This window comes from Thalassophryne amazonica, chromosome 11 (genome assembly GCF_902500255.1).
Source record: "Thalassophryne amazonica chromosome 11, fThaAma1.1, whole genome shotgun sequence".
NCBI lineage: Eukaryota > Metazoa > Chordata > Actinopteri > Batrachoidiformes > Batrachoididae > Thalassophryne > Thalassophryne amazonica.
Genome location: NC_047113.1, coordinates 106,265,901 through 106,291,771, shown reverse-complemented (window position 1 = coordinate 106,291,771; position 25,871 = coordinate 106,265,901). Strand labels below are relative to the sequence as shown.

The 25,871-nt window shown below is 40.9% G+C and overlaps 1 protein-coding gene and 1 long non-coding RNA gene across 2 annotated transcripts in view; one reads left to right on the top strand and one right to left on the bottom strand.

Moving 5' to 3' along the window:
* Window positions 1–25,871, top strand: part of LOC117519722 (storkhead-box protein 2-like) — a 60,744-nt gene that overhangs the window by 16,940 nt on the left and 17,933 nt on the right. Inside the window, exon 2 of the mRNA XM_034180974.1 lies at window positions 25,339–25,491. Within this exon, the coding sequence (XP_034036865.1) occupies window positions 25,339–25,491 (153 nt within the window). The remainder of the gene's footprint in view (window positions 1–25,338; window positions 25,492–25,871) is intronic.
* On the bottom strand, window positions 7,053–9,925 carry LOC117519723. Its single transcript, XR_004563395.1, has 2 exons — window positions 9,756–9,925; window positions 7,053–7,160 (listed from the first exon to the last, which is right to left on the bottom strand). It is a non-coding gene; the product is annotated as an uncharacterized LOC117519723 (long non-coding RNA).

Sequence of the window (25,871 nt, the reverse complement as noted above, 5' to 3'; positions counted from 1 at the left end):
CTCCTTCAATTTTCACTGAGTTCTTTGGACTTTCCCACTGTTCTGAGTACTGGTCAGTCCGAGTGCTGTCAAACATCCGTTTTAGGCTGGCAAAAAAACTACCTGTTGTACCTGAGGTGTTAATATGCCTTGTCATGTTAAATTACATTGTCGAACCTACAGTACCACTTATTAAAATGTGTGTCTATGTATGTGTGTATGTGTATGTATGTATCTGTCTATATATATATATATATATATATACACTCAACAAAAATATAAACGCAACACTTTTGGTTTTGCTCCCATTTTGTATGAGATGAACTCAAAGATCTAAAACTTTTTCCACATACACAATATCACCATTTCCCTCAAATATTGTTCACAAACCAGTCTAACTCTGTGATAGTGAGCACTTCTCCTTTGGTGAGATAATCCATCCCACCTCACAGGTGTGCCATATCAAGATGCTGATTAGACACCATGATTAGTGCACAGGTGTGCCTTAGACTGTCCACAATAAAAGGCCACTCTGAAAGGTGCAGTTTTGTTTTATTGGGGGGGATACCAGTCAGTATCTGGTGTGACCACCATTTGCCTCATGCAGTGCAACACATCTCCTTCGCATAGAGTTGATCAGGTTGTCAATTGTGGCCTGTGGAATGTTGGTCCACTCCTCTTCAATGGCTGTGCGAAGTTGCTGGATATTGGCAGGAACTGGTACACGCTGTCGTATACGCCTGTCCAGAGCATCCCAAACATGCTCAATGGGTGACATGTCCGGTGAGTATGCCGGCCATGCAAGAACTGGGACATTTTCAGCTTCCAAGAATTGTGTATAGATCCTTGCAACATGAGGTGATGTTCTTGGATGTATGGCACAACAATGGGCCTCAGGATCTCGTCATGGTATCTCTGTGCATTCAAAATGCCATCAATAAAATGCAGCTGTGTTCTTCGTCCATAACAGACGCCTGCCCATACCATAACCCCACCGCCACCATGGGCCACTCGATCCACAACATTGACATCAGAAAACCACTCACCCACACGACGCCACACATGCTGTCTGCCATCTGCCCTGGACAGTGTGAACCGGGATTCATCCATGAAGAGAACACCTCTCCAACGTGCCAAACGCCAGCAAATGTGAGCATTTGCCCACTCAAGTCGGTTACGACGACAAACTGGAGTCAGGTCGAGACCCCGATGAGGACGACGAGCATGCAGATGAGCTTCCCAGAGACGGTTTCTGACAGTTTGTGCAGAAATTCCTTGGTTATGCAAACCGATTGTTTCAGCAGCTGTCCGAGTGGCTGGTCTCAGACGATCTTGGAGGTGAACATGCTGGATGTGGAGGTCCTGGGCTGGTGTGGTTACACGTGGTCTGCGGTTGTGAGGCTGGTTGGATGTACTGCCAAATTCTTTGGAGACGGCTTATGGTAGAGAAATGAACATTCAATACACGAGCAACAGCTCTGGTTGACATTCCTGCTGTCAGCATGCCAATTGCACGCTCCCTCAAATCTTGCGACATCTGTGACATTGTGCTGTGTGATAAAACTGCGCCTTTCAGAGTGGCCTTTTATTGTGGACAGTCTAAGGCACACCTGTGCACTAATCATGGTGTCTGATCAGCATCTTGATATGGCACACCTGTGAGGTGGGATGGATTATCTCAGCAAAGGAGAAGTGCTCACTATCACAGATTTAGACTGGTTTGTGAACAATATTTAAGGGAAATGGTGATACTGTGTATGTGGAAAAAGTTTTAGATCTTTGAGTTCATCTCATACAAAATGGGAGCAAAACCAAAAGTGTTGCGTTTATATTTTTGTTGAGTGTACAACCCCTGGCAATAATTATGGAATCACCGGCCTCGGAGGATGTTCATTCAGTTGTTTAATTTTGTAGAAAAAAAGCAGATCACAGACATGACACAAAACTAAAGTAATTTCAAATGGCAACTTTCTGGCTTTAAGAAACACTATAAGAAATCAGGAAAAATAATTGTGGCAGTCAGTAACGGTTACTTTTTTAGACCAAGCAGAGGGAAAAAAATATGGAATCACTCAATTCTGAGGAATAAATTATGGAATAACCCTGTAAATTTTCATCCCCAAAACTAACACCTGCATCAAATCAGATCTGCTCGTTAGTCTGCATCTAAAAAGGAGTGATCACACCTTGGAGAGCTGTTGCACCAAGTGGACTGACATGAATCATGGCTCCAACACGAGAGATGTCAATTGAAACAAAGGAGAGGATTATCAAACTCTTAAAACAGGGTAAATCATCACGCAATGTTGCAAAAGATGTTGGTTGTTCACAGTCAGCTGTGTCTAAACTCTGGACCAAATACAAACAACATGGGAAGGTTGTTAAAGGCAAACATACTGGTCGACCAAGGAAGACATCAAAGCGTCAAGACAGAAAACTTAAAGCAATATATCTCTAATCTCTAATTCTGACAATTGATGGAGAAACAAAAGAACAGTGCAGGATCCTTTATCGAGCTGTGGTGGATTTCCCAAAGGCTTTTGACACTCTCAATCAAGAACTTCTCTTTAACATCTTGGGAAAGCCGGGTTGCCCAGCGAAGTTCATAAGAATTATTAAAAAGCTGTTTACTAATGTGAATTTAAGACTAATCACTGATGGTGAACAGAGGTCTTTAAATACAGTGGTGGAGATGTGTGTGTGTGCTACCACCTGGTATTTGTGGAATTTACAGAGCTGTATGACTCTGGCTGGTGCACAAAAAGATTAAACAGAAATACAGTGTTAAAATCAGGTTTCCTTCTGTTTGACATCCATTTGATTAAAGCTGATTCAAAAGTAAAACCAGAGTCCTCACAGAATGCATCATGGGAACCCAGTGTGCTGATGACATAGCTGTAGTCAGTGATTCATCAGTCGGATTGCAAATGCTCCTCATGGCCGACAAAGGATGGGATTGTGCATCAACACAATGAAAATTGAAGTCATGATGTGCGTTGGACCTGAAACTGACCACAACATCTGTGAGTTTAAATTATACAGATGACACAAAATTATATTGTCCAGTTGATTTGGTTATTGATTGTGAGCACTTTCAAGAAAACTCTTAAGGAATAGAGTGGTGATACCATGAGCAACTAAAGTTTCATGTGGAAAAATGTCATGTCTTGCATCTTAGCGCCAGTATGAATGGATTGTAATGTGCTTAGCTTCCTGTCTAAAGGTCTTATCCGGCCAGAATTAGAATATGCCTCAGTATGGTCACCTCGACACTAGGGCTGCAGCTATCGAATAGTTTTGGAATCGAGTATTCTGTCGATTATTTTATCGATTAATTGGGTAATCAGATAAAAAGTACTTTTGTGTTTTTAAATAATATCCGTAGTGGCAGGGCTCTCCCTAAGCAATGGCACAAAGTCGCTGTGCCATTATGCAGATTTTTTAAGTTTAGGGTGTTTCCTCTCTCTGTTTTCCCGGGCAATTATTTATTTTTTCACATTAAGAGTTCTGGAGCTTTGCCAAACCATAAGCCCAGGTGGTCTGTGAAATCTTCAGTCTTCAGACAGGGCATTCTTTTTTCCTCTTATTGCACATTTCATTTGCACTTTTTATGACTGTGATTTAGTCAGTGTTTAGTGTATATTTATACATGCCGTACAGAGAGGGTGCAGCTCAAACCGAAGTCCAGTTCCTTGATTTCTGTGGATACTTGGCGAATAACAAAGCCTTTGAAAACGGCCGTGGAGTGCAGTGTTTCCACAAAATTTGCACTGATAAATCAAATGTACAGGCTGTTGATTAAAAACTCTTATCAAGTCTGAATAAAGGCATTTTTAATAGTTCAAAATAATTCACTGCGTGTCCTTTCGCTTCATCTGTGGATGTGGAGAGCAGCCAGTGGAGCAAACCGTTTTTTTTTTTTTTTTAATTATACAAACACACTGCTTCACTTTAAATGCACAATAAGTCCGTTTCAGACGATCAGCACGGATCCTTTGTCTTAAAAGGCTTTATACTCAGCGTGCGGCTTTGTAAACTTGTGGTGTTGTCTGCTACATTGATTAGCTCTTACATTAGTTATGCGCATGCTCTATAGTCTTCTCCATTTTTTTGTGGGAGCATTACAGCGCCATACATACTACAGCATTAAACGAAGCCTTGAACATTATTTGTAATCGAATTATTCAAGTTACTCGATTAATTGTTTCAGCCCTACTTGACACAGAGGTGATGTAGATACGATAGGTTCCAGTCCCCCACGACCCTTAATTGAACTAAGCAGTTGAAAATTGGTGGAAATGGTGTGCCATTTATCTTACAAGGAAACACTGAGGACTTTGGAGTTGTCCACATTAATATTTCTTTGAATGAGAGGGAACATGATACAAGTTTATAAATTTCTACATGGAATTATAAAGTGGACTGTGAAAAGATAGGAACAAGATACTGTGAGAAGAGGACACTTCCTGCACTTCAATCAATCAGTCAATGAAAAACAGTATTTCTGTTTTAAGAGTAGAAGTTGTGCAAATCAATGAATATTTGTAGATCACTCTCTGTGTATTTGTAGCTATTAATGAGAAAATGTAACTCCATAGAAAGTTAGCTTTGAGTTAGCGGAAGTTAGCATGCATGCTAACATCTTCAAAATTTCTTTTAAATGACTCCAGAAGTGTTATCACATTACATAAACAGCATTTTCAGTTTAAGAAGTGTTTGTTTATGGCTAGCTTTTACATAGTATATGACACAAAGCTTACGGAATTCCGCTCCTCTTTCCATGACAAAAACTCCTGTAACAGTGGAATGTGCTGTTAATTTCTAAACTGGATGCTGTCTTGATCCGGTATGTCGTCTGACTAGCACAGGAATTGTGAAAAGACGTGGACATCAGCACTTTTTCAGCACATTAAGACAGACATGCGGAGGAGTTCCGTGCGTCGCGGTGGAGCCGCATGGCGCAAAGCAACACCGTGATGAAGCCTCACAGGACATGTTGGGGCATGTCCAGTTCATGCACAATCGCAATCGGATAATCACACAACTGAAAAGCAACCGGAATCCATCTGAAAGCCATCTCAAAGCCGTCCTGTGAGACCAACACCGAGGTGGTTTTGTCCCGCGTAATGAACGGCTCCGTGGCGCGTCCCTCCGCTTTTCTTTCCATGAAAAAAACTCTTGTAACAGTGGAATGTGCCAAAAAAGTGCTGATGTCTACGCCTTCTGCCTTTTTGTGAAAGTCAGACGAGGTCCCGGATCAACAAAGCCTTCACATTGGAAATGATCTGGTTGTATGAGCATGTCGATCAGCGCTGGGAGCGCGGCGTACTCTCAGCAGTTGCGGGCCGTCCTTAAAGCGGCAGTAACACTCCTTAATCTGTATAATCCCCATAAAATCATCCCTGAAAGCCATATTAATTTTCCAAACGGTGTCCACCTGGAGGTCTCTCACAGTTTCTGGAAAAAATTGATGCAGCAAAGCTCCAAATTGTTCAGACATTTATTCGCAATAAAAAAACGAGAGGGTGGACCATTGCTCACACAAAGCCTGCTCACAGGCGAATGATGCAACTGACAGGCGTGAAAAAACTCACGCATGCGCACGAAGGTTCAAGTTTGTCTGATGCAATCACACGTGATTCAAATCCATATGGTTTTTGAAAAAAATAAAAGGTCCGATACTTTTCTAACAGACCTCGTATATTTACACACCAACAAGATGCAGCGAGCTAACAGCACTGACGTCACCATGCTAACATCCACAAAATGTCTTGTAAATAAGTTCAGTGGTGTTATTAGGTTTCAGAAACAGCATTTTCAGTTTTAGAAGTGTTTATTTCCCCCTAGCTTTGGCATAATATGTGACAGACATATTATATAAACACACAAAACAAAGCAATTTTTGAGAGACCAGCCACTGACATCACAGTGCAGCTCTACTCCATTTGGCTGTCACCCTGTCACTCAAACACAGAACTGAACAGTTTCAAACAGAATGTGACTTTTTGACCTCTTAAAATAGGTCAAGGTTAACCATCTTGGAACTTGTTCAAGGTCTGTGTCCCAAGAATTTTTCCTGGGAATTTGAAGACTCCTGGAGTAACAGGACTGGACTTATGGTGAACACAGACAGACAGACAGATGGACAGACGGACACAAAGCTTTTGCAATACCCGATGGCCATATTTGACGGCCTCCGGTAAAAATGTTACACAGTAAAATGTATGTTCAGTATAATAAAGACTGTAGTGAACATTTGTGGAAATGATGTCTTATAAATATACAGTGAGGAAAATAAGTATTTGAACAAAGAAATCAAAGAATCAAGGTCGCTTAAATTATTTAAAAAACGTATTAAACTAGATGTATTAAGTAAGTATGAAACTATGAAATAAGTCAGTGGGTTGTCACAAAGTATGTAAATGTAATCTGTTAATAATGTAATAATGGCTAAAATTATGAAATAAGTCAGTGGTATGTGACAAAGTCAAAAAAGTAATCTGTTAAATAATGTTGAATAATGATGCTTAAAATTGAAAGATTGTATTGTAAAAAGGGGCAGAAAATATAAGAGTTGTTCTTCTCTCTGCTCCTTTTCATTCAGTGTCTTGTAATATACTAATTTCTGCTTTTCTTTTAAATGAATGAAATAAATATTAGAAAAGAAAAGAAAAAAAAAACACCCTACGATTTTGCAAGTTCTCCCACTTAGAAATCATGGAGGGGTCTGAAATTTTCATCTTAGGTGCATGTTCACTGTGAGAGACATAATCTAAAAAAAAAAAAAAAAAAATCCAGAAATCACAATGTATGATTTTTTTTTTTTTTATATATATATAACTTATTTGTACAATGAGGAAAATAAGTATTTGAACACCCAGCGATTTTGCAAGTTCTCCCACTTAGAAATCATTGAGGGGTCTGAAATTTTCATCTTCAGTGCATGTCCACTGTGAGAGACATAATCTAAAAAATAAAAATCGGGAAATCACAATGTATGATTTTTTTTAAATAATTTATTCATATGTTACTGCTGCAAAAGTATTTGATCACCTATGAAAATCATTAATATTTAGTGATGCACGATAACAGAATTTTTAACAGATAACCGATAACCCATTTTTTCTGGCCAACAGAAACTGATAAACCGATAATTCATGGATAACATGTTTATATATTTCCTCCCAATTTAGAAATAGTAAAACTGTTCAAAATGTACCAACTCTTCCAAATATGTGTGAAGCATTAACTTTCATTTTGAGAATATTTGTCCTAGTACAGCATTGACTCAAAAACCATTGTGTAGAGCATAAAGCTAAGATTTAATTACAATTTAATACTCAAATGCTGACAACCAGCAACTCATAAATTTCACAAAGAGAACGTTTGTGCAGTTTTGTTTTAAAAGCAACATATATTTAAAGGCCAATAGAACTAAGCCAAGAACACTTTACAATTAGTTTAACATAAACTTCATTGTAACAAGTGGCACCACATCTTCTGATAAACAAAAAACATTTTCTCTTATAAAATTATAAAATAGGTAGTGCAGTAAGTGCCAGCTTCTTTGAAATAGCACCACTCAAATACAGAAACATTCAAGATATCAGGGTTAAAATAAAGCATTTCCCTTCTAGGAATCATAGAACATAAAAAAATGTAACAAGTGGAGTAACACAACCTAAACAAGGTCTTGCTGATTTATAAAAAATAGTAAATAAAATATTTCTTTCTCAAAATATAACCTTAAACGTAAAATACATTAAGCTATAATTAACTATAAATTAAATAATAAAGTAGTGCATTAAGTGTCTCTCCTCAGGAATGACAACATTCAGTTACAGAACATAAAAACATCCAAGTTAAACGATTCATGAAAGGCAACAAAAACTTATGTGCCCAGATTACTCCTCTGCTACAACTGAACAGGTTGTAATGTTTTGACCTTATCTTCATTTTTTTTTCAATTCAGCGCGAATAAGTGGAAGATTTTTCTTCACAAACAGAATCATCTCTGCCTTCTCACATCCTAACCGTTTTTTTTTTTTCGTCCATCACATTAGCAGCTGCAGAAAATGCGTTTACTGTCAACGCTTGTACAAGGGGCAGACAGGTATTTCCTTGCAAGCTGAGCCAGGTTTGGGAAGCGGCACTTGTTCTTTTTCCAGTAGTCCAACGGTGTCATGGTGGCTTTTTGAGTGAGCACGGGGAGTGTGGCTTCAGAGATGAAGGCCTGTAAGTGACAGTAAAACATATGTCAGAACATAGTATAGGTCAATCAAATCATCAAATATTTTCATTTCAATATTTACCTGCGCTTCCATTTGTTTTTTTGTTTTTTTTCTGGGTGACCAACTCCATCTGTGTTTTTCTCTATTATTTCAGCATACATCTCAAGGAGAGAATTGCTTCCACCTGCAACAGGCTTTGTTTCTGGCTCAACCGCCCTTACATCTGTAAAAACAAAAATAAGTAATTACCAATGTTAAATAATACATTTGTTGACAGATAAATTGGGATAAGTAAACAAAGAATAGTACCTGAAATATCACACACTTGTTGGCTCTTTAATTCCTCCAACAGCATGTTCTTTGAATTTTCTTTAGCTTCAGTAGTGAAGTAGCGGTCCTTATATCTTGGATCCAACAATGTGGAAATTAAATACAAGGGCTCTTCATCAATGTGACCAAATCTTCTGCTGACAGCCTCCAGTAAGGTGCTCTTTGCAGTTTTTACACCTTGTCAGAGGAACAAGTCTTGTTCAAAAGTCTCTTCAAGGCTTGGATGGCTGGGATCACATCTGCCGTTGTCGCTGAAGTCTTGCTAATGTCCCCAGTTAGTTGTTCACAAGGGTCAAGAATGGTCAGCATATTTTCAATCAGTGTCCACTGGTATGAATTCAGCATTACTGGCAATTTTCCATCCACTCCATATGCAGCCAGTGTTTGTTTTTACTGCAACAGACTTTGTAGCATATAAAAGGTGCTATTCCACCTTGTTGGAACATCCTGTTGTAGTCAAGTGGGCTTAACACCGAGCTGGGTTTGTAATGTTGAGAGGGCAGTAGTGTGTGAATGTTGTGAATGTTTAAAGTGGCCAACAATTTTTCGTCCAATTGAGATACAATCAGCCACACTCGTCTGACTTAGCACAGCTTCATTTATAGCACATTGCAGTGTGTGTGCCATGCAGCCCAGACTTGAGAGTTGACACAGATCCATTGCTTTTATCATGTTCTTAGCATTATCCCACAGGACAACATGTACCTTATCTTTTGCAATATCCCAGTGCTTAAACATCTTCTCAAAGGAATCACAAATTGCTTGTGTCGTGTGGGACCCGGGGAGCTTTTGGGCGTGTAGAACAGCTTCTTGAAGTTTAAAGTCTTTGTCAATCCATAGTAGAGAAGCTTGAATCTTTGACTGGACTGGGTTGCTTGACACAAGGACGTTTCGCTTCAAATCGCAGAAGCTTCCTCAGCTAAAATTCTTGCTCTGGTAGTCTGACTTCTGTCTGACCCTTGTCGAGAAGAACCCTTCTCTACTATGGAAACCACCTGGACAACTGAGAGCCTACACAGAATCTTTGTCAATCCATTGTGCTGTCATGCTTAACATGCTCGATTGGCTCACGTCTGACATCCAAATGTCTGTTGTGAAGCTGAAATAGTTAGAGTCAGACTCATCTTTCGTCAGCAGACTGTGAATGTGTGTGGCCACCACATTGTATAGCACAGGTAGGCAAGTGTCTGCAAAGTAGCGGTGACTTGGAATCACCTAGCGGGGTTCAACGTGCCGCATTAGCTGACAAAATCCTACGTCTTCAACGATTGAAAAAGGCTGGTCGTCAAGCGTAATAAACTGTATGATTTTGTCATCAATTACTGTTGCCCTTGGGTCTTTTCGGTCATACTTTTGCTTTCTTTGATACGCTTCCTCGATAGTTAGCGACCTCCAGTTAGTGGAGGTGGACTTTTTAGAGGCGGACTAACAGGTCTTTGAGGGCCAGAATTTCTGCTGATTGGCAGGTGTTGAAATACTTATTTGCAGAGTAACATGCAAATAAATTATTTTAAAAAATCATACATTGTGATTTCCATATATATATTTTTTTATAGATTATGTCTCTCACAGTGGACATGCACCTAAGATGAAAATTTCAGACCCCTCCATGATTTCTAAGTGGGAGATCACAGGGTGTTCAAATACCTATTTTCCTCACTGTGTATATTGCTAAAATAGACCGAGTTTAACTGAGGTCCAGAAACATCAGTATGAAAGTCAGAAGAAGAAAAAAAAAATCACAATCTCAGCATCACGTGACGAAAGGCCCACGCTTAAAGGGAAAATCACACGCTGCCTATACTCATAATTAACCTTTGAAGCCGTTATCGACCAGTACTCAGGTTTTTCTGATAGAATCCTTCTTCTTCACAATGATGCTTTTATTTTGAAGGGTTTCCCTCTGCTGGTATTTGATGTGCATCTGACTTGATGGTACCTGACTGTGTTCAGTGCATTCATCCTACATATAAACTCAGACACTCAGACAACTTTACACTGATGCCTCACATTCGTTCACTCGCACACTGACGGCTCGTGTTCATTTGTACGACACCTGCCATTTTCTCGCACACTGACGCCTTGCGTTCCCTCACACTCTGACGCCTTGTGTTTGTTCGCACACTGACGCCTTGTGTTTGTTCGCACTCTGACGCCTTGTGTTTGTTCGCACTCTGACGCCTTGTGTTTGTTCGCACTCTGACGCCTTGTGTTTGTTCGCACACTGACGCCTTGTGTTTGTTCGCACACTGACGCCTTGCGTTCCCTCACACTCTGACGCCTTGTTTGTTCGCACACTGACGCCTTGCGTTCCCTCACACTCTGACGCCTTGCGTTCCCTCGCACTCTGACGCCTTGCGTTCCCTCGCACTCTGACGCCTTGCGTTCCCTCGCACTCTGACGCCTTGCGTTCCCTCGCACTCTGACGCCTTGCGTTCCCTCGCACTCTGACGCCTTGCGTTCCCTCGCACTCTGACGCCTTGCGTTCCCTCGCACTCTGACGCCTTGCGTTCCCTCGCACTCTGACGCCTTGCGTTCCCTCGCACTCTGACGCCTTGCGTTCCCTCGCACTCTGACGCCTTGCGTTCCCTCGCACTCTGACGCCTTGTGTTTGTTTGCACACTCAAGAGCCTTTCACACCGCAAGTGTCAGCTTGATGCATCAGTGCCTCCCAATGTGTCAGGACGTCAGACGCTTTGCTTCGGAAACGGCAAGGGGGCCGGAGATTGCTACGTCACACTCTGACTCTTTCCACAACTCGAATAAAGTTCAGCGATCACCATCTTGAATTTGCATCATCTGAACCACAAAAAAAGCTTTAAAAAACAGCAGTAGAACGATTCTCCCATCATCCTGCTGGGAGAAACTTTTTTCAGCTACTTTTCGGAGTGACGCCGACTGAGGGAGGACTGAGGACTTGGTGGGATATCGATTGAACCGTGACAGCGGGCCGACCCGCACGGAGAAGCCGGCCTTCAGGCATCATTCCTGGGCAGAGCGATCCAGGCAGCCGGGGTGATGGCGCAAACCCACTCAGTCTGAAATCTCCCACTTTTTGGATATATGCAAAGTCCCAGTTTGACCAACGGAGTTTAGTTCTGCAGTTTTATCGAGGTGAGAATAAAATAAAAGTAAAACGTGACGTTTACTGCCCTGCTGTGAAGGTTTATTGATCAGCTGATGTTAGCTTAGCCTTTTAGCACAGTTGATCTGAGTGAAGGCTATAATTCGTAAATGGTTCAGTCCTTTTTATTTTTACCAAATAAAGCTACAGCTTTTTTCGGAGACCACAAAAGCTCAGCTTTAAATAACTTTGTTTTGGGGGGGGGTTCCATTGTTTTTTTTTGTTGTTTTTTTTCTATTTTTTCATCTCTGCTCTTCAAAATAGGAGAAAAGTGTCTTCAGCAACAACACCAGAGTTCAAAGCTGCAGAAGAGACCTTCATCTGGTCCCGAGAATCCAGCATAACATCACCTGCTTCTAAATAAAAGGCTCTTTCAACAGCAACTATTTTATTATTTTTTTAAAAGCTGTTTCATTTTATATTTTAACAATAAATGAATGGATCATTAAAAATGTCCACAAAATCAAAGTCCAAAGACATTTGCACAAGTAAAAGCTCTCCACTTATTGTGCTCAAATTCATATTTTAGAAATGACTCTGTCCTGATAACAACATTAAAGGCAATTACATATTTTGACAAAATTACAAGTCGAAAAGACTATAAAAAAAATTTCATCATGAGGTTTATGTCACAGAAATCCTACTTTACAATCACACTGCAGTCATTGTTAAATTATTTCCTGTTGCATTTATAATAAACATTTGTATTTATTTATAGTGTCTGTTTTTCTGGTTGAAGTGAGATATAAATAATCTACCAGACTTTAAAAAAATGTACAAATTTCCATATTTTATTTGTCTAAAAATAAATGTCCGAGGTTCCTTATGTTAAACAAGAAATTATCCAATCTGAAATAACAGGTGGTTTTAATTTACAGATGAAAGGTTTCTGAAAAACCATTTATTAATTTATTTAGCTATTTTAATTACAAGTGTTCTAAACTTTTTTTTTTTAACAGTAATCAGAAATTTTGAGGTAACAAACAACAACAAAAAAACATTTCCAAGGATTTTTCTTCAGAAAACTCTATAAATGAGCAGTCCTGTGACACGTTTCTGTTTTGTACAGATCAGTGGTTTCTGCCACGAGTCTTCCATGTTTTGGCCCGACGCATCATTCCTGTTGGACAGCGCAAAGCTACATCACAGCTCAGAGCGTCGAAAGTTGGATTGGGTTGAACTCTCACTACGTCAGCCTGCCGACAAGTGGCAATGTGCGCTCTCGTTAGAAGCGTCATTTGAGCTCGGCTTTTGATGCGACGCTTCTGACGCCTCTAAAAAGCAACACGTGTCATTGAAAATAATGCTTTTTAGACCGATTTCTGATGCCACTGACGCTTCCAATGCTTTCAGTGTGAAAGGCCCATGACGCCTTGTTTTCCCTCATACTCTGACGCCCCGTGTTTGTTCGCACACTGATGCCTCGCGTTCCCTCACACTCTGATGCTGCATGTTTGGGTTATTCCACTTCAATTCAACAAATATTTGAGGGGCCTCACGCACTTTGTCTCAGATTTTTAACAAAAATTTTAATCAAATATTCCCAGACTATTCAGAACAACAAATCTGAAGTTTGAGGCCTGTAGGCCAAGTAGTTTCTGAGATATGGCCAATTTAGTGTGCATGGTGTCTGCCGTTTTTTAGGCAAAAATTATGGCCGTCATTTGTGGAGCCATGTTCAAGGTAGAATATCTCAGCAAATAATAGACTTAGAGGCCTGAAATTTTCTGTGGCAGTTCTGATGGACACCCAGACTTTGACTATAGTCAAACAACAGACACTTTCATTTCAGCACTAGAAATACATTCGCGAGTGCACAAATGAGCCATAATTGGATGCTTAACCAGGAAGGAGTTTTATAAAGAAGGCCATATTTATAACACACAAAGTAGATATCAATACGTTCAAAATGGAATCGGTTTGAAGAGTTTTATTTACTTTAGTTTAATTTACTGCCTACATGAGCTTTTCTTCTAATAAAATTCGAACATAAAATGTTTTTTTTTTTTCAGATTTCAGAGGTTTCTCCTTCAATAACTGTTTATCACAGATATGCCAGATTTACATATTTCGTAGCCAGTATAGCTGGCATTAAGGAGCCAAGAAATGGAAAGGCTTCTTTGAGTGTAATGGTATGCTTCAGTGTCTCAAACAGGGATGCTCGCAATAGTCAATGTAATATTTTCCATAGTTTGAGCATACATAAACTTCAGTTTAGTGTCAATGTCTGTTGTTTGACTATAGTCCAAGTCTGGGTGTCCATGACAACTGCCACAGAAAATTTCAGGCCTCTAAATCCATTATTTGCTGAGATATTCTACCTTGAACATGGCTCCAGAAATGACAGCGATAATTTTTGCCTAAAAAAACGGCAGACCCCATGCACACTAAATTGGCCATATCTCAGAAATGACTTGGCCTACAGGCCTCAACCTTCAGATTTGTTCTCCTAAATAGCCTGGGAATATTTGATTAAAATTTGAACAAAATCTGAGACAAAGTGCATGAGGCACTCTCGCGCTCCCTCACAATCTGACGCCTCGCGCTCCCTCACAATCTGACGCCTCGCGCTCCCTCACAATCTGACGCCTCGCGCTCCCTCACAATCTGGCGCCTCACCTTCCCCCACACAGGCGCCTCGCGTTCGCTCACACTCACACCTTTGTGAGATTTGTGTCTGACAGGGAATTGACCCACAAGCCTGCGTCTGTGATCTCCGGGCTTTAGGCTTCATGCTGGATTTGGCAGAATCCCTGGTTCTGGTTCTACAGAAAGGTTTTCATGACAGAAACCCCACAGAGCAGCGTGTGTGTTCATGTATGAATGATGTCAGCACTGACCAATCTGGGTGGCGTTGCCTTGGTAACTTTCTCATTAGCCCGCCCACAAGCTTGTATGTCATTCGGCATTACCGAGTAAGGACAAACCCCCCCCAAAAACACTGGTGCATAGGGAGGCAGTGTGTGATTGGTCACACCCCCTTTTCTTTGTGTGGCACAAGGGATTGTGGGTAGCATTTCCCTGCATGCTGGTTTGTGTGTATGTGAGTGTGTGTCAGTGGAAGAAGATGGGGGAGGAGCAGAGTGTGTGTTTCAGTCCCAGCAGAAGCTATGAGCCGGAGCGTATGTGAACGCCGCTGTGGATTTGTCTCAGCCGAGGTACGAGCACATGCTCTCTTTCACATTCTTACTGCTCGAGCACAGTTAGCAGCTCAGCCGTACGCACCGACAGATACGGAGGACTGTGAGGGGGTGTGGCTTAGTGCTGTGGACAAAGGAGGCTGGCACATTGTTTACTACCACTGCAGCGTGCGCCACTCTTCATGCGTGCCCACCACTGCGGTGCCAGCCATACTCTGTCCAAGACGGTCGCTGTGGCATGTGCCAGACGGCGGGCACATCAGTCAGTGCGCTGCAGGCATTAAGGCTACACAATATGTAGCCTGATCATCATCATCATCATCATTATGGCGTCACAGGACACGGTGTGAAATAAGGCTGCTGCAGGAGGGCGGGAGAGGTCTGTATGATGTCACCAAGGTTACGGCCTATGTTGTGCATGAGCCACATGCTGGCTCTGTTTCAGGTTAACAGCCAGTTGGTGAAAACGTCATTTGTTTGTCTTTGCTTAATAGAAACTTCTAGAGAGGATGGTTCCTGGAAATTTGATCATGTGCACATCCATCTCACAAACCCATCCTCAGAAAGTTGATACTGTAATTATTTCATTGGGCTGTCTCTTAGCAAAGTCTTTGGACTTGATATAAATGCAGTTGTATGCAAAAGTTTGGGAGCCCATGATAATTTTCATGATTTTCCTTGATAAATTATTGGTTGTCTGGATCAGAAATTTCCCTTAAATATGTCATATAGTAGACGAACACACTGATATTTGAGAAGTGAAATGAAGTTTCTAGTATTTACAGGAAGTGTGCAATAATTATTTAAACAAAATTAGGCGGGTGCATAAATTTGGGCACCCTTGTCATTTTATTGATTTGAATACATTTAGTACTAATTATTGGAACACAAAATTGGTTTTGTAAGCTCATTGACCCTTGACCTCCTTACACAGGTGAATCCAATCATGAGAAAGGGTATTAAAGGTAGCCATTTGCAAATGTTTCCCCTCTTTGCATCTCTTCTAATGAGTGGCAACATGGGAGCCTCTAAACAACTCTCAAATGACTTGAAAACAAAGATTGTTCAACATCATGGTTTAGGGGAAGGATACAAAAAGCTATCTCAGAGATTTAAGCTGTCAGTTTCCACTGTGAGGAAAATAGTGAGGAAATGGAAGACCACAGGCACAGTACTAGTTAAGGCCAGATAAGCTGAAGTGAAGGATGGTGAGAACAGTCATAGTCAACCCACAGACCTGGTCCAAGGACCTACAACATGATCTTGCAGCAGATAGTGTTTCTGTGCATCGTTCAGCTATACAGTGCACTTTGCACAAAGAGATGCTGTAATGCAGAGGAAGCCTTTTCTGTGTACACACCACAAACAGACTCACTTGAGGTATGCTAAAGCACATTTGGACAAGCCAGCTTCATTTTGGAATAAGGTGCTGTGGACTAATGAAATTAAAATTGAGTTATTTGGACATCACAAAGGGCTGAAAAAGAATACAGCATTCCAAGACAAACACTTGCTGCCTACAATAAAATTTGGAGGTGGTTCCATCATGCTGTGTGGCTGTGTGGCCAGTGCAGGTACTGGGAATCTTTTTAAAGTTGGTTTCACATGGATTCCAGTCAATATCAGCAGATTCTTGAGAACAATGTTCGTGAATCAGTGACAAAGTTCTAGTTGCGCCGGGGCTGGATCTTTCAACAAGACAACGGCCCTAAACACTGCTCAAAATCTACTGAGGCATTCATGCAGAGGAACAAGTACAACATTCTGGAATGGCCACCTCAGTCCCCAGACCTGAATATTATTGAAAATCTGTGGTGTGATTTTAAGTGGGCTGTCCATGCTCAGAAACGAACAAACCTGACTGAACTGGAGATGTTTTGTAAAATACCTTCAACCAGAATCCAGACTCTCATTTGAAGCTATAGGAAGCATTTAGAGGCTGTTATTTCTGCAAAAGGAGGATCTACTAAATATTGATGGATTTTTTTCTGTTGGGGTGCCCAAATTTATGCACCTGCCTAATTTTGTTTAAAGAATTATTGCACACTTTTTGTAAATCCTATAAACTTCATTTCACTTCTCAAATATCACTGTGTATGATATATTTAACTAGGGATGGGTATTGGTAAGATTATCTATCGATTCTGCTTATCGATCCGATTCATTATCAATTCCCTTAGCTATACCCCTTGTGAATTTTCTGTGTACCAAAAGTAGGCTTTACAGGTTTTCTATTTCAACACAACATTTTAAATTGGTCGCTGGATCCTTGATCTCTGGACATAAATAATAAAAATAGATAAAATCTGTAGTTTTTGTCAAAAGCATTTCCTTTTAGATATTTTGGTATGAATGTGTCTCCATACCTCTGAGCTGAGCTCAGCTGGCTGGTGCACGTCAGCGCAGGATGTCTCATTTTGTGAGGAAAAAACATTTTGATTGATTGCAGTTTGTTTGTATTACAACATTTGGAAAGAGGTGTCATTTGATTTAAACGGTGTTTCACTTTGAATTTCTTAATTCCGACTGGAGTCTATCGTTCTAACTTGACTCGACAGAGAGCCGCGCAGCGTTTGGAGCTGTGTGAACAGAACAGAGGACGATTCTTGTTTCTTTCTCCCAACTAGACAGGAGTCCCAGTTAGTGACTTTAATCCGCACAAAAGTGACTCACGATTGACATATTCATGGATGAAAGTGGTGAAAAACAAAAAAGCTGAAACTCAAAATTACCCCCCAACACCACCAGCATGAAAATGTTTGAATTCTAGAAGCTCTGAAATGCATTCTGGGACTATTCCAGAAAAATTGCAGTGAGTGCAGCATTCATTTTGGTGAGAAAAAAACCCAACTTTCCTTATTCAAATTCATTCCAATAGTATTCTGCTCTTACTAGGATGCAGCAGTTTTCTAGTTTGGCAGATAGTTCTGGAGGAAATCACTGAAGAAATTAACAAATTGAAAATATGGTTTGACCGAAACAAATTGTTATTAAGCTTAAATAAAACAGGGATGAAGTGGAGGTGTAAGAGTCACTAGGTGTTCACAGGAAAGTTATTTATTTCTATATTTGCGTTCATTGTTAGTTAGTTTTATCTTTTCTGTTGTGTTTTGTTTCATTAGGTTCTTTTTGTCTCTTTCTCTAAAATTGTATTGTAGCATTATTAGTTATTATTACTGTTATTGTTGTTGCTATTATTATTAATATATGAATAAAAATAAATTAAAAAAAATTACAATTAGACTCTTTTACGACAACGCTGAGCCATTAATTATTATACAGAAAACAAATGAAGAGTTCAAATGCAAAACCCAGTATCTCCAAAACCATAAATTTTTAGTTGAGGCCAACATGTACTTGGCTGTCAAGGGGACATCAGTGTGCCAAATATTAAAGAATTTGAACAAACTGTTTCCATTTTATTGATGAAAGTCTGTGCATTTCCGAATCGGGTTTCCTTTAAATCTCCATTTTTAACTGCGTTTTTCTCCTTTTAAAGAGAAGAACAATTACTGGGTTTTGCATCTGAACTCTTCAAATGCACACAAACGTGCTGAGATGCGAACAGCTTAATGTTAACGTTAACATTGAAAACGCCATAGACATGCTAACGTGTTAGCATCGGTCCCGTTTTTAAGTTAGAAAATACATCTATCAACTGTTTCAGAAGACCATAGCGGATCAGTTTAACATAAAAAAGGTAAATATTACTCACAGACATATGCTGTTTAGGGTTTTAGTGGGGAGAAATATGATAAAGCGAAATAAAACAATGAACCAGCGAAGCAGCAGATCGAAGCAGTGCTTCAATTTGCTGCTTCGATTGGTTCAAGGTTCAAAGCAAAGCCGCGCTGCAGAAAAGTTGATTACAGACCCGCTACAGGGTCTGTAATCAATGTAGAGAAATTATCATTTTCCTGTTAAACACCCCCAAAACAACGGCCATTCTGAAGGACCGATAAGGGAATCGTTAAGCAAAAAGATTACTGATGTCGGTAGATCGAATCATTTCTTAACGATGCCCGAAAGGAACTGGTTCCCGATACCCAACCCTATATTTAACTGAAAGAGCTGATCCAAACAACCAATGATTTATAAAGGAGAAAGTCATGGAAATTATCAGTGGTGCCCAAACTTTTACATACAACTGTAAAGTCAGTTTTGAGTTTCTCAGTGTGCATGTGCGCCTTAAAGCGCCTTGTGGCAACTGTTTGTTTTGATTTGGCGCTATATAAATAAAATTGATTTGATTTGATGTGCAGAGAGCTCCTAACACTTCTGGTTCACAGGTCAATCCATATAAACACACTGCCGACGCCATTCAAGCTCATAAGAAGACAGTGTTTTTGAAGGAAAGCAGTCACGGTGTGGACAGAAAACAGTATGTAAACAATTCTAAAGTCAGTAGTTGGACCACGTCGAGCCACTTCCAGTGTCTGGAAACAAAGTAGCAAAATGATCGGGCTGTGAACACTTTACCGTGCGAGACCAGAGGTCTGTTCCATAAACCAGGATTATTTCATTAGTCTGTTTTATTTTCCACTGAAATATAAGACAAATGAAATAAGCCTCCCCTTGCGTTAGACGCAGCAAGGGGAGGCATCAAATGATCAAATGATGCATTCAGTGTGAAAGGCCTATACGGGCCCTAGCGATCGGTCCATGGGACCAAAGGGACAATTTTACAATGTTACACAATTGTGCAGACTTTTTTTTATTATTATTTTTCAGAGACTTTTCGTGTTGTTCACTTTGTGTCAATACACAACTGTTGAAGCTGTGTCTGAGTCATTATTGTTGCTCAAATCTTTGGCTCTTATGAATCACCCAGGTTATCATTTCTCTTTTATTGCACTGTAATCCACATTTATATTGCTAAATTGGTTACATATATCAGAAAAAAAGGTAATTGACTTGCCTTCCTGTGACTTTAATCAAATTGTGTGGTGCCTGGACCTTCCCACCCCTAGTAATAAATAGCAACAATAGCTCAGTGACATGGTCCGACTCCACAAACATTTCACCTGCGTTTTGTGGCATAAACAACAAACTTGTTGCTTTGTGTGATGTCAATCAATTCCTCTCCCAATATGGTGGCCTGAGCTACTTGTTACTGTTCCGTTCATCTCTGTGGTTATGACTAGGGATGGGGCCAGTTCGATTCAGTATCGGGTTCCGATAACAATGTAATTCACAGATCAGAATTGTGTGATACAACCTGCAGGGTTTTCCGATATAGTAAAACTTTGTGAAACGTCTGTGAACCACAAGTGCTGCCTTTGTTGCTCTTTGCTGCAGAGGAGAGAAGGGGAGGGGAAGTGGTTCCTGAATGGAGGTGTGTCTCACTAAGACAAGGAGTCCATCCTATGAGACACCTCCGTTCGGGATGTCCTTACCGTGGTAAGCAGCCTGCTAACAGGCAGGCATTGAGGAGTTCTGTCGCTGACATGTCCCCTGAGCACCGGAAACGCAAGACAGCAACATGAAATATTTGCAAAGCCGTTGAACCGAGAGGCGGATGGTCCGTTGCGACCCAACTCAAACATTTCAGAAAGCTCCACATTAAATAGAGCAAGGATGTTTTTAACCAGAGCAGAAATACAAAATCAACCAGGATGAGACAATTTACCCAGACTGACTTCAAATATGAGTAAATTAAATACGTTTATAATTTTTTTTCTTTTTTTTGGTGGTGGTTTTGTGTTGAGTTTTGTAAATGAGTGAATGCTCTGTGACCGCTTCATGTAAACGCTTCATGTATTCAGAGTGCGTGTGCCATCTAGTGTTCAAGAGATGAAACTTCAGCCACTGACCCAACAATAACTAAACTTATTTAATTCTTTCATCAAAACATCAACTCTGCGTTTGCATCTCAGATATACCTTCTTGCAAATTATAGCTGAACTTTCAGGTCTTCTTTTAAAGAAATTCCTCTCTACCACTTCATCATGAAGCTGTATATCTGGGGATACAAAATATCTTCATATAAAATCAACATTAATGATCAAAATAATAATATTAAAGCAAACATAGCTCTGGTATCGGAATAATATTGGTATTTGCAGATATCCAAATTAATATATCGGGATCGGACTGTAAGTGGAAAAAATGTGGGTCGGTGCATCCATAGTTATGACCCTTGTGTTGGACTGTTTGAGGTCAACCAAGACCAGTGCAAGTGTTAAGGTTTTCAGAGGATTTCAGTGTTTGGACTCGTATATTTTTTGGAGACTCAGTAGTGTGAGACTAGTGTGTTCGCTGCTCCTCTGGTTTTTCTCCAGTTTTCTCATTTGTAACTTGGTTTTTAGTGCCTTTGAGTGAGATTTTGTTATCCTTAGGTATGCACTTGACGTGGTTCTTGGTGCTTCAGTGTGCATTTTTAACCATTTTTAATTGTTTAGTGCCTTTTTTGCGCTGTATGACGCCGCACGTCACTCCCTCGGCTAGCGCGATGCTAAGCTACTCTGCTGCTGAGCTACGGAGCCTGAACAACAACAATGTCCCTCGGGACCTTCTCGCTATCAGAGAGCTTGGTTTGCTCCGCCGACGTCGCTGCGTCCACAGAGGCTCCCGGAGAAAGTTTGTATTCCACCGGACTGGGTCGTCTGTACCGGTTATCTGGTCACCTGAGCGCATCGGCGCTCGGCGCCCACGTCATCAGAGCGCTGCAGCTTCTGAGACTTGTAGTCCTGATGTGATGACAGCGGTTTCTGACACTCTCCGGGCGCTGGATGGAAAACGTGGAGTGGATTTTAAGCTACTCAGAGCTATTCAAAGATGTCAGTCTGTCAAACCGACAGAAGTCTTCAGTTTGGGTCTCATGAACATCAGATCACTATCCTCAAAATCCCTGTTGATCAACGATCTAATTATGGATCATCACTTGAACATGATTGGGTTATGTGAAACCTGGCTCAAACCCACAGCTGTTCGTCCTCTGAATGAGGCCTGCCCACCAGGGTACACATTTGGTCACATGTCTCGTGGTGCAAAGCAAGGCGGGGGTGTTGCTTTTATTTATAAATCCAGGTTTACCTTACTGACTGTTGGGGGTCATAAATATAATTTGTTTGAGCATCTGACTCTCCGCTCTGCTCATGATGCTACATATTGTCCTGGTCAGAAGTATGGAAATCAGTCATGTTATTTTGTCACTGTGTATAGGCCTCCTGGCCCATATTCTGAATTCTTAGATGAATTTGGTGCGTTCATCTCTAGCCTGTCAGCTAGTGCGGACAACATTTTGATTATTGGTGACTTTAACATTCATATAAATAAGCCCTCTGATTCCATTTGCAAGTCATTTATGGAACTTGTGGATGCGTTGGGATTCCAGCAATGCATTCAGGATTCAACGCACATTAGTGGAAATACCCTTGATTTGGTTGTCACACGTTGCCTTGCTGTCACAAACATTGACATTTTACCTCTTGCCTCAGTGGTCTCTGTCCACTCATTTATTAGGTGTGCATTCATGTTGCCCCGTTTAGTGGACCGAAAGCCTCATCTGTCTCTGCGGCGACGCATTAATCCCTCAACTATGACTGAACTTGAAGCCAGGCTGCCTGCAATTTTGGCTTCAGGTTTGGAGAATGTTCAGTCAGTGGATAGTCTTGCGGATGGCTTGAATTCAGCGCTCAAGGCTACAATGGATAAGGTTGCGCCTCCTGTTTTAAGGCCACACCTTCCCAGGGCGCAGTCGCCTTGGTTCAGTGGTTACTTGCGTGACCTAAGGCAGAAGGCTCGATGTTTAGAACGGAAATGGCGTAGTTATAAATTAGAGGTGTTCCACCTTGCATGGCATGAAGCTGTCTTAGATTATAAGCAGGCACTACTGGCTACAAAGCGTGCCTATTATTCTGATTTGATCAATAAAAACAAGCATAATTCAAAGTTTTTGTTTGAAACTGTAGCATTTCTCATTCATGGACAGCCATCTGTTATTCACTCTACCTTTTTAGCACAGGACTTCTTAGACTGTTTTGAGAAGAAAGTTGAGGATATTAGGTTGAGCATATCTCAGCAGGCTTTGGTCCAACCACTGCATACTGCTATGTAGGTGGATGCTCCCACTGAGGTGTTAACCAGATTTACAGATTTTGATGGTATCTCACTAGGGCGCTGACGAGGCTTGTGACGTCTACTAAAAGCACAACCTGTTTATTTGATGCTATACCAACAAAACTGTTTAAGGACCCGTGGCCTATTCTTGGACCAACTGTGCTGGAAATTATAAATCTCTCATTAACTTCTGGATCTGTTCCTAAATGTTTCAAGTCTGCAGTAATTAAACCATTACTTAAGAAATCCAGTCTCGACCCTAGTGTATTGAAAAATTATAGACCGATATCAAATCTCTCATTTTGTTCTAAAAATCCTGGAAAAAGTAGTTTCACGACAGCTCGTGGACTACCTCACTGAGAATAATCTTTTTGAGCCACTGCAGTCTGCTTTTAGAAAATATCACTCCACAGAGACAGCACTTACTAAAGTAGTGAATGACCTTTTGCGAGCAATGGACTCAGATACCACTACAGTCTTGGTGCTGTTGGATCTTGGTGCTGCGTTTGGTACTGTGGATCATCATATTTTACTCAATAGGCTGGAGAATCACTTTGGGATTACTGGAACTGCTCTTGCATGGTTGACGTCATACCTGTCCAGTCATTCTTTCTGTGTCTTGTGTAATGGCACCTCCTCTGATCGTAGGGACATGAAGTTTGGGGTTCCGCAGGGATCCATTTTAGGCCCCCTGCTTTTTTCCCTTTATGTAGCACCCCTTGGGAATATACTGCGGCGCTTTGGGATTCCCTTTCATTGCTATGCTGATGACACTCAATTGTACATGCCAATAACTGCTGGTAATCTCATTCACATAAAATCTTTGGAAGATTGCCTTGTATCAGTAAGAAGTTGGATGTCTAGTTATGGTTCTTGGTCCAGCTAGGTATCGGCATCAATTTGATCAGCTAGCATTTAGCTTAGGTTCGTGTGTTATACTTCATACGGATAAAGTGAGGAACCTTGGAGTAATTTTTGATCCTACGTTGTCCTTTGATCTCCACATTAGAGACATTACGAGGACTGCTTTCTTCCATTTGCGAAATATAGCGAAGATTCATCCTATCCTGTTTATGGCTGATGCTGAGACTTTGATTCATGCATTTGTCTCTTCTAGATTGGACTATTGTAATGCCCTATTTTCTGGCTTACTGCAGTCCAGGATTAGGGGTCTTCAACTGGTTCCTAATGCTTCTGCCAGACTTTTGACACAAAGCAGAAAGTTTGACCACATTATGCCCGTTTTGGCGTCCCTGCACTGGCTTCCAGTTGCTGCAAGATTGGATTTTAAAGTACTGTTATTAGTTTATAAGATTGTTCATGGACTTGCACCTCCCTATCTGGCTGACCTGGTAAGCCCCTATGTACCAGCTCGGGCCCTGCGTTCTCAGGGTGCAGGACTTCTGTGTGTTCCCAGGGTGAATAAAAAGTCTGCCGGTCACAGAGCTTTCTCCTACCGTGCTGCAGCTCTGTGGAACGATCTCCCGGCACACATTCGGCAGTCTGATACTGTGGAGACTTTTAAGTCACGTTTAAAGACTCATTTGTTTTCCCTGTTTTATTATTTGTGTTTTTATTCTTGTATTCTTTTATGGTCATCTTTTTATTGTGTTTTAAATTTTTAATTCAGTTTTCTTTGTTGTTGTTGTTTTATGTTGTGTGAAGCGCCTTGAGACGAGTTCGTCGTGAATTGGCGCTATATAAATTAATAAATTTGAAATTTGAATTTGAAGCGGTGCCATGTTTCGTAGGTAGGATGAAATGTTAGGACGCTGGCATTTTGAACAACAGTGAGATTTTGGCGTGGTCCACACGGTAAACACATGATATCATTACGCTGACTGATGACCTCATCAAAAACAACTTTCAGTTGTCATGTCTGGAGGAAAAGGCCGAGCTCAGTGATTATTTCTTGGACTACGTGAGGAAGCTGAATGCATCTGGTGTTGCGACCACTTGGAAGTTCCAAGATAGACTAAATTTGGACTTTTTATTCTATTCATCCTTAAAATTGTGCTCAAAATGTATCATTTGATAACTCATTTTCAAAGAAAGTTTCCCTGGGAAGGCCCCCTGCACCCCCACCTGTGGGAGGGTCACCCCCTAACCACACCCTCCCCAGTTTTGGCGCAAAAGTTGAGTGGGTGTGGTTTATTGAATTAATCTGCTGTAGCTGACAAACGAATGAATGAAATCAAACTTTATGAACCTGATCACTATGAACTTGTGCAAAAACTGACACCATGAACCAACCTGATGGGGCGCTACAACCGCCACAGGAGACTTTTGACAGGATCATCAACTGTGACAAAGATTTTAGTGCAATCACTACATTACATGCAGTCGTACGCGTCTGCCATGCCCAGGTTGTTCATTGGTCAGATTGTGTTATATTTCTGATTATTGTTGTTGTTTTTCGTGTCTTTGTGACATACACGGGTTCATTATACATCACTCTTTGCTGTCTTCACAGGGGATGTGTCGCCTATCAGTATGTCCCCCATCAGCCAATCACAGTTCATCCCTCTGGGCGAGGTATTGCTATTGGCCATCTCTGCTATGAACTCCGCCCATAAGAGTGTGACTGTGGAGGCTCTAACAGAACACCTACAGACATGTTTTCCAGGTAAGTCCACTTCACCCAACACAACACTCATCAGCTAACAGGTGCAACCTGCTTTCACTATTTTCACTAGACTTCCGTGTTTTTGGGGTGGACCAGAGATTTTTAATTTTTTAAGTTTTTTTTTAATCTTGTGTGGTTGGTCTGTCATGATAATTACTTCAGTGATTTATTGTACAATTTATGGACATGATCTTAATAATTACAGGGATTAAAGTTATCCGTTACTATGACGGATTTCCATCAAATGGGTCTGCCGAAAGGCCATATATGATGATGAGAAAAAAAAAAGCGGGGGGGGGGGGTGTCTTATTAGGCTGTTGATTATGATCTGCAGCTTCACCAATCATCTGCTGCGGTTTGCTGTTGTGGACAGCGGTGTT